Source organism: Neopsephotus bourkii, unplaced genomic scaffold (assembly GCF_033783945.1).
Source record: "Neopsephotus bourkii isolate Nb327-2 ecotype Australia unplaced genomic scaffold, CSIRO-AGI_Nbou_v1 NB_1067, whole genome shotgun sequence".
Classification (NCBI taxonomy): domain Eukaryota; kingdom Metazoa; phylum Chordata; class Aves; order Psittaciformes; family Psittacidae; genus Neopsephotus; species Neopsephotus bourkii.
Window position 1 is genome coordinate 2,762,576 of NW_026901555.1, and position 9,746 is coordinate 2,772,321.

The following is a 9,746-nucleotide window of genomic DNA, read 5'->3' on the forward strand; positions in this document are numbered from 1 at the left end:
GAGCACTGGTGGCTGCGCATTGTGGTTGCAAAAGCCATGCCCTTCACTAAGCTGGAGCCCTACCAACGTGGTCCGTTCTTGCATCATTGTTGAGCCCACTGGGGAAAATGGGTAGGCAAATGAGTGAAGAGATTTGTTAATTCTCACAGTAAGTTATGACAATTGCTTATGTGCTTTGTGTTCATCCTACCCTGTTGGGTGTTCCGGCTTTTCTTTCATGAAGTTTATGTTTAGGAGAAAAAAGCAGGGGTTGAAGGGAACTGAAGCAGGTTGGTATAAAAAATTACAGTCTTGATGATTGTAAGTCAACCACTTGCTGACCATGGAGGTACCAAACCCCCAAAAAGCTTCTCTTTTCCCTTCCCTTTAACTGTATGTTGGTACCTCTATGTGTGTCCAGATGATGCACTGGGGCTGACTGGGATGAGAGTTATTTTTTGAGGTCTAACTCATGCTGAAATGGGCTCTAGGGGCAAGTGAACATGTTGCCAGACTCGCCTTCGAGAGGTAGCTGCTGTTCAGTCGTCACCCACACATGGATGGAAGCTTTAAAATGGTGTGCTAAGTGCCACCAAAAACCCACGTCCGAGCCCAACCAGCAGCTCGTGATGTTTGTGGAGTGTATCCTGTATTGCTTTGACGTGATGTACAGAAATAGAGCTGGAAGCAGGAACAAGCAGCCAGGTCTTCCCCTTTGAGGAGATGGCACTAACCACCAAGAGTCATGTTTGTGTCTGTCCCCTCTGCCCAGGACTAGGCTGTGATCTTCTGTTCTTTCTCCTTATGTGGATGATGATAAAAACAAAGATCCCTGCACCCCTGACTGCTCATTTCAACTGAAATGTCAAGTTTTCACACCAGGTCTCCCAAGTATTCTACTTTGTGGCATATTTTTCTTTGAATTTTGAGAAACTCAGAAAGTCTTCCTCCGTTTATCTATTTCAGCTGTGTAATCCCTGCCGTTAAATTCTGTAGAGCAAATCACTGCATTTGAAGGAAGGGTGAAACAGGTTGATCTGAGGGTAGCTGCCGGGCCCAACACACACATTACAGTGACAAGTACAGCCCAAATGATGGAGCTCCTCTGTGCTGACTTAACAGGCAGTGAGAATCAGGTGCTGCCCATTCAGGTAGGTCCAGCTTGTCTGCTTTCTTTTCATCAGGGTATTTATCAAACCATCCCTCACAGGATTTTAGCTTCTTTCTTTTGCTTTTGTTCTGGACAGGGCTGACTTGTATCTGGGTCACTCACTATGGTTTTTCTAGTTTCTGTGGTCTGAGGAGTGGTGTCCAGCAGTGCTGAGTTTGATGCTCTGTGTGTCTTTATGGCCAATGAGCTGTTTTCATGACACTGGGGATGATGCTCTTTTTTTAGCCTCTAACAGCAAAGTGAAAAAGGAAGTGAACAGTGAAGTGCAAAGTGTCAAAGTCTGCTGCTGGTGCAGCCTTAAATGGAGCAGGAAAATACACCACCAGCTACCGAGAAATGGGGAGTCTTTGGAGAACATTGAGCAACCAGATGACAACAGCAAATAAAAGCTAGAGCTGCTGAGAGAAAAGACACGTAAGGGGAAAGCAAAATTCTGCTTGGGTCAGAGGAGCCTTTTCACACAGAAAGGAGATCGTAGAATCATGGAATCCCTGAATGGTTTGTGTTGGAAGGGACCTTAAAGCTCATTTTGTTCCAACCCCTGCCCCAGGCAGGGACACCTTCCAGTGGAGCAGCTTGCTCCAAGCTCCTGTGTCCAACCTGGCCTTGAACACTGCCAGGGATGGGGCAGCCACAGCTTCTCTGGGCACCCTGTGCCAGCGCCTCAGCACCCTCACAGGGAAGAGCTTCTGCCTAAGAGCTCATCTCAGTCTCCCCTCTGATAGGTTAAAGCCATTCCCCTTGTCCTGTCCCTACATGCCCTTGTAAAAATCCCTGTCCAGCTTTCTTGTTGGTTCCTTTAGGCACTGAAACTGCTCTAAGGTCTCCCCAAAGCCTTCTCCAGGCTGAACAACCCCAGCTCTCTAAGCCTGTCTCCAGAGCAGAGGTGCTCCAGTCCTCTGAGCATCTTTGTGGCCTCCTCTGGATTCGCTCCATGTTCTTACACTGGGGGCCCTGGATCTTTTGTGTTTCATGGGTAGTTCACAGGCGATGGCTGGTGATGGCAGAGAAGATGAAGAGGATATTGGAAATGTTAGAGGACTGAGGCTCTGGCCATCGGCCTCCTTGCTCCTAACCCCAGGTGGCAGCCGTTGGGCAGGAGGTGGCTGGGGGTCCTGAGCACAGGCAAGAACTTGCCTCTGCGGAGGCACGAGCTGGGCAGAGGGGGTGAAAAGGGAACCAGTTGCTTGTGGTGCAAGAGGAAGGGGCACAGATATCATCAGGTGGCTGCTCTGAGCAATTCACATACAGCTAAAGTAGGGAATTCATTGCCACTGGGCTTAAGGGATCAGTGGGTTCAGGTGTATGCTGGGCAAATGGGTTGGAAGAGCTTTTCATGGCTCTGGACACGACGCTTTCAGTGCAGCTGCAGGAAGCCTCACAACCCGCGGTGCCTGGGCAGGACTGTCACCACAGCCTGGTGTTTCAACACTGCCCAAGCCCACCATCAGCAGCCCACGAGCATCCCTGGTGCTCTGTGCGCTGGCTCAAAGGCACCAAGAGGAGAGCAGGAAGAAGGGCAGGCGCGCACCCCCCCCTTCTGCAGCAGCCCTTGCTTGCAGGGCAGTTCCAAGTCTCAACGTGAAAAAAGAAGAACAAAAAAGACCCATCCTCTCTTGTCACAAAGGCAGCCGGGAGGTGATGAAACCGCTGCAGCCAGCGCTGCTCTTTCCACAGCGCGTGGGCTCAGAGGCGCGGGGCTGTGTGGGAGTCGATGGAAATGGGGCTGTGCTGTGCTGCATTCAGAAACCCAACAGCTCTGCTTCCACCCAGTGCTCTGTCATCCTCATTCGCCCTGTTTCGGGTGTAAATAAGAGCTTCCTGAAACACCTGATGGTTCTTGCCACAGAGCCTTCTCTTAGCATTAAATTAAACCTAACTCTGGGTCAAAAAGCCACTTGTTGCTTCAGCACCACGTCTGCCTGGTGAGATTGCTGACAGAGACCTCAGGGCTTTGCTTCTCAGTATAACAACCCTCTTGGGGAAGAGGTGCTTCTTGAGCAAGCAGAGGAAATACTTCATGCAGAATAAGGGGATGTTTTGGGGTTGTTTTTTGCTCTCGGTTATTCTCATTCAGATTCCCAGTCCAGTGCTGCAGACCAGATTTACTACTCATAAGCTTTCCTGAGAAAAATTTTCCATGGGAGTATCAGCTTCTTCTGTCTTTGAACAGGCTAAGGGAGACCTGCAGCCAGAGCTGAGCAAAGTCCGGGTGAAGAATCACATCTTGCTTAGTACAGAGCTTGAAGCTGGGCAGCAAAGTGGTAAAACAGTAAGTGCTCCCTGATGCTTCAGTGGCCGGGTTTCACTTGTCTTCTCCAAACCCGGTGTGCCATGTGTCATCCTCACTTGAGGCTTTCTTGGGTGGCAGAAATGCAGCAGAGCATCTCTCTGCTATTGTGGGATTGCTCCAGGACTCAAGCATGGGCTGATATCATGGATCCTGAGCCATCAACAGGGCATGAAAATACACCTGCCCTTAATCTGAGTAATGTCTTGATGAATGTGGCATCATCAGCCGAGGGCTTGTGAGACCTTTGTGATGGAGAGCACAGCCCAAGCTAACCCCACCTGAGGCAGTGGTGCTGTTGCAGGAGGGGACAGGCAGGTCTCTCCTGAACATGGCTCATGTGAACAACTGTATTACACCAAGCTTCCTGTAGAAAGAGACCGTTAAGGCCAATATGAATAAACCACATTGCTATGGCAGCAGACGGAGCAGCTCATGTGCACCCACAGCATTTTCTAGGTGGGAAAACTGAAGCTGATTGAGGTTTTTCTTGCTGAACAATTTCTGAACTTCTGACACCACTTTGTGTAGCATCTTTTTCCCTCAGAAGCTAAAAGTAGCTCTATGGGGTTGTACAGGGCCATCCTGCTCTCCTCCCACAGGGACAGAGGCCTGAAAGGACAGTGATGGGCTTGCACTGGAGCTGGCCTTCAGTGATAGGAATTCACTGTGTCCTGGCAAGCCTCTCATGGGGGGCAGATGAGCTGCTGCACTGTTCAGGGATGTGTTTTGTCCCTTTGTGAGCCAGTGTTTTGCTTTTCTCCCCAGTGCAAGAAGGAGGTTAAAATCATTCTGAAAAGGCACCTGAAATGTTCTACAGGCGATGGAGAGGGGTCAGTGTCCAAGTGCTGCCACATATCGGTCTGTGTTAGTGTGTACTGGGGATGCAGGCAGCTACAGACAGAAAAGTTGGCCAAGAATTACATTTAAGTATTTTTTAAGGATTTTTTTAATCATATACAAAAGGAAACTAAAAAGAAAACACCACTTTTTCATTGCTGTGAATGAATTACAATGTGCTTCATGGTTTCCATGAGTTATCCATCCTTGCCCAGCAACATACTCAGGTACAGACACACCAGCTCAGACTCCTGTGGAGATGAGGAGGTGGAGTTTGGTTTTATTATATAAAAGGGTTTTTCTTTAAGAAAATAAGTGCTTGTGTTCCAGCACTCTCTGGGATTCACATTTTTTTCTACAAAATATATATATTTTTTCATAAATTATAAAACAACATTTGCATTTAAATAAAGCCTAATACCATCACAGTATTTTTGCATTTCAAAATGCAACATTTCAGATGTTCACAGAAAAATCAGTCTGACAAAAGAAGGTGCAAAGGAAATGCAGGCCCAGCCCAAACCTTCTGTTATTTCATTTTAAAGAAATTGTTATTAAAAATACATCTATGTCTGAGCCTTTCATAAAAGCCTCTCATAGCCTCTTGGGTGGCACGTTTGACTGCTTATAGTGAGTTTCCATTACAGTAAACTTTAAGGCTTGCTTCCTCTGACTGTGCTTTAATGATGCTGCCCTTAATGAAGGTGTGATGGTGCAGGGTTAGTTATCAGTGAGAGAAATAATCCGTTCTCTCTTTGGTGAAAAGAGGACCTGATGGGCCTGATGGACATCTACCCTTGAAGCAGAGCCCTGTGGTTAAAGCTTATCCAAGGCAGCAATATGGCTTCAAACCATATGGCTTTCAAGCTGGAAATGGAACTGGTGGGAAAAAATAAATCGGGCCAAACCCCAAAATATAGTGAACATTTGAAGCCCTGGCAACCATTTGTGGAAGGCCAGCACTAGTAGTCCATGGTGTGCTTCCTGAGCACATCTCTGGAGTGCTTCCTTGCGTAACTGAGGCTGTGGAGCTGAATGCTGTCTTGCAAATCCTGCCTGGAAAGGCGTCTCCTGAACTCGTCTGTAGTAAAGTAGTAGATGACTGGATCCACACAGGAGTTCAAGCTGGCAAGGCACAAAGCCACAACATGAAACACTGAGATCACCTTCTGGACACATCTGTTTTCAATCTTCTTGGTTTTGACAAAGAAGTCTAGCGGAAAGCTGATATGGTAAGGTGCAAAGCAAATCAGGAATACCAGCGCGCAGGTAAGAATCATCTTTAAAGCCTTTTTCTTCTCTCCGAGGTCATGTGAAGCAGAATTTTTTTCTTTTAGTGACAAGACAGTCTTCCATGAGCAGTATAGGATGATGAGTAGGGGTGTTACGAACCCCACCAATTCTCCTATCGTCATCATTACAATGGAAATGGGAAGATCGACTTCCTTTACAGGGAGATCCGCAAAACATGTGTTTTTAGCATCCTGTTGGAGTCTGAGAAGTGGGAAAGGCAAACAGCCAACACAGACCACGACCCACCCTATGATGCTGATATACACATCACAGATGCGCTTGCAGTCACTGAATTTGAATGGGTGCATAAGAAACAAATATCGTCTTACACTGATGCAAACCAAGAAGTAGATGCTCGCGTACATATTGACGTACTTCAGGTAGAAGCAAAACATGCAGAGACCTCCTCCAAATTCCCATGTCCCAGTCAAGTAATAGAAAATCCTCAGGGGCAAGGACAAAACCTGTGATAAGTCAGCAATGGCTAAATTGATCATAAATATTACAGCCCTTTTAGTCTCTTTCATGTACCCATAAAAGACCCACAAAGCTAATGTGTTTCCTATTAGTCCAGGGATCAGGATGAAAGTGTATGTAACCGCATAGTAGGGCTTCAGGTCTGTTTCAGTGCAGGTCGAACTGTTTGTCATGGTTGTGCTCCAGATCCGTGCTCAGCCCCAGCATGGTAGCATGTTCCTGCAGCCAGGTTGTTCTTGGGTTGTGGGTGCTTAAATAAACAGGTTTAACCCTGGCATCCGTGTATGAGGCTTTAGTGACCAGATCATCATGTCCACTGTGGGGAGGAGCTTAGTTATAAGGTGTTAATCGAAGTCCTGCTCGTGTGCTTTGCTCATGCTCTTTGTCAGCAATGACCAGACCTCACTCTAGTTGCTTGCAGGATTGACAGAGAGGGGAGCCACACTGAGAAATGCATCGTGTGCCAAAGCAGTTGACAGTTCGCCACGGGGACCGCACCTCTGTCACCTTTTGGGTGGCATTTCAGGCACGTCTTCAACACAGGAGTTTGACAACCAGAGCAGCCCTGCAGCTGAAAGACAGAAAGATGCATTTATAACACTGTGGGGAGACACAGGTCTTACAAACTAAAAGGTACGGAAAAGCTTGAAAAAGCAGTGAGAGCATCTCTCTAACAGAAACCTATTGCTATGACCATCTGTGGTGGTCAGCTCTTCTCCCACCTAACAAGCACCATGCCTCGCCCAGTGAAGGTAGGTGCAAAACCACTGCACAATAAATAGAAAACATGTTTAATTGCTGCTACAAACCAGCCTCCTGGGCTGTACCAGCGAGCAGAAGTCACCCCCGATCACAGGGCATATTTAACTTGCTGCTGGGTTTCTGCAGCTGTGTCTTTCCCAGCTCCAGCTTTTCCATTTAAATCCCCCTTTGCCTTCAGTAGGTCCCTAGACTGAGCCCAGGCGGTGGCACCAGGGCGGTAGTGACTGACCCAGAGCATCTTCTCACCCCTGGAGATCTTCCCTTTTCCTGTTGGCTTCCCAGGTACCAGCACCATCCACTAACAAGGGGGCAGCTTCTGGGCAGTGAGGGTGGCTCACAAGGAGCTGCACAGCTTTACCTTGGGCTGATTTTCACCCAGAATGTCTCAGCTTCTTGCCTGATGTTTGCCCTGAAGCGCCAGCAGAGAGGAGCTTGGGGACTTCACACTGCCATCACTCACTGTCCATTGAGGTGTCCCGTGCCTGCAGATGCTGGCACTGCTCCTGTGAACACTGCTTGAGCAAGGTTGCATCTGCCTGGGGAGCATCTACAAGGGTGTTCACAAGATGAAGCCCCAAGCCTGCTGCACCCAGCTCTTCCTTCCAGTGATTTTTAAAACTCTTTTTTTTTCTTTAAACAAGATGTCTTTCCTCTCATCCCTTACCCACGGGCTCCCAGTCAGGGAGGCTGAATCATGCTCCTTCCCTGCTGCATCCCTTGTGAGGGTAAGTTCACCCTACCTCCATCACTGGGCCATGAGACATGCAAAGGGAAGGACAAAGCGCGGTCCCAGCCCATCTGTCTGCTCACAGCTCAGTGCACACACACGTGCACGCTGGCGATTCTCCTGCTGCCCCTCACCAGGGCTGCATTTCCCTCTCCCCACTGCACAGCAATGCTCCTGCAACACCATCCCCTGCGCCATCCAGCCCGGCCCCAAGGCAGGGATGTGCTTGCAGCACCTTCTGCCTCTCCCTGGGGCCTTGAACCCACATTATGAGGGTTCCCAGAAAGCCCAGCTAAAGCTGGGGAGCAGCGAGGGTGCTCACCCAGGGCACCCAGAAAACGGTCCTGTGAGAGCGGCCACCCTCAGAACAGAGGTAAAAACACAACAATGCAAGAAACTGCGCTTTGGAAATCCCGAGCAGCAGCGTGGCAAAGTTCAGCCAAATGGGCTATGTAAAAACCAGCAGGATGCTAAAAAAAGCCCCAGAAAGAGGAAATCTTGTTTCACATGCTCTGCGCTCACTTCCCCTTGGCACAGGGGGCTGGCTGCTGCGTTAGGTGCAAGACTCTGCCCAGGCATGGCTTCCTTCTTCCGCTGAATAGTTCCCTCTCCCCTGTTTGCCAAGGAGACCCCCCCCAGCCAGCCACATCAGGGCACTGGGGTAAGACTCCTTGTTTGTACCTAATGAGTCAGAAACACCAGGTTAGCTTTGTAACCAGCACAGAGGCTGGCGGTTAACGCATGTTGAAGCCATGGTGTAAAGTATTTTCCCCATGCTGAATGACAGCCATCTATCCATGTTCTCTGTACAAACCAGGTGCCAGGGCTGGGAGAGCAGCCACAGCACCTGTGGGCCTGAAGTGCAATGGGACTCTGCCCCATGTCCCCATCAGATCCCACCACAAGTGATCAGGCTCCACACCTGAGGCTGGTTATAACTGCCCCAAGTCAACCCTCATTAGCAAATCCATTGGGTTTTACCCACAGCAGCTCTAAAAAGCCATCTTAGAGGAAAGCAGCCCATGGATGGGCAGTGTCTGTAGGCACTGCCCCTGCTGCAGCATTGTGCCTTGTTGTTCCTCTCCTTAGAGAGAGAACCCAGGATGCTGCCCAGCACCTCCTGCTCCCTCCCAAGACCAGGGTAAAAGAGCAGCCTGGATGGATTCTGCCACCAAGCACCATTCTTGCAAGGAGTGATGCAGGTGAGCAGTAGGTGTGCAGGCCCCCAGTGCTTGGTGTGGGGCTGGTATTTGTGCTGTAAAAACACATAAAGCCTGCAGTATTGGTGACACAGGTTGGTGCTGTGCCTGCCTCCAGTCATGTCATCATGGTCAGTGTCATCTGCAGACTTACCCCTTGGGGGATGCCTTGGGGGTGCTGCTGCCTGGAGCCTCTCTTCTGGTTTCCTTTGTCTCCTCCACAGCCTAAAATAAAAGCAGAACGTGCACAGGGGTAACTTCAAATAGAAATGTGGTTCCCTGCTGAAGCTGCGCAAGCAGAGGCAGTGTAGTGGTGGCTCTGTCCCTCCCTGTGGATGTGGGGACAGGAGGGGTTGCCAGGGACCAGAGCAGGACAGCAATGTCCTGTGCCAGGCTTCTCTCCTGGTAACTATGTTTTCTAGGTCACCTGAAGTGCTGCTGTCCTATTTTGGCAGAGATAACTGCTAGCAGTAAGAATTAATAAGGTATTGGCTAAAAATAGAAATAATAGAAATATAAACTGACCATTGCACAGGATTTTGCTTTAGTTCTTTTTAAAAATGTCAAGGGAGGATAAAGGTTTTTCTTCCTTGAAGCAGTTTTCTGATAGATGTCCAGGTTTTATATCTCTTCCAGAAGAGCAATATTGCCTCTTGCTGTGCTAACTGTGGAGATGTCTCTTTTATTTCATTTTTGGTAGCATCTGTCCACAGAGGCCATGGTACTTTTGTTAGGCATCCTCAGAGCCTCCCTGTGCTTTGCTGTGCTCGTCCTGAGAGCAGGAGCCCTGGTGTCCTCTGCTTGCCTTATCCCAGCCTGGGTATCTTGGCATCCTATCAGCAGCACCTCCCTGCCTGGGTACCACCAGCCTCCAGAGCATCCCTCTCCTTGCCCTGTGTTTGCTCTGCATCCCACACCAGACACGCTCTGAGTTGCCAGAATATATTTGCTAATGTTGTGTTTGCAAAGCGCTACAGATGAGAGCATCTTTTTCACTTTGACTTAGTT

General features: G+C 48.9%; 1 protein-coding gene across 1 annotated transcript; it reads right to left on the bottom strand.

Moving 5' to 3' along the window:
- Positions 1 to 4,540: 4,540 nt before the first annotated feature.
- On the bottom strand, positions 4,541 to 9,403 carry GPR174 (G protein-coupled receptor 174). The gene is made up of 2 exons (XM_061361931.1): positions 8,893 to 9,403; positions 4,541 to 6,621 (listed from the first exon to the last, which is right to left on the bottom strand). Exon 2 carries the CDS (start codon positions 6,221 to 6,223, stop codon positions 5,243 to 5,245), a length of 981 nt encoding a protein of 326 aa, XP_061217915.1. The 5' UTR covers positions 6,224 to 6,621; positions 8,893 to 9,403; the 3' UTR covers positions 4,541 to 5,242.
- Positions 9,404 to 9,746: the final 343 nt, after the last annotated feature.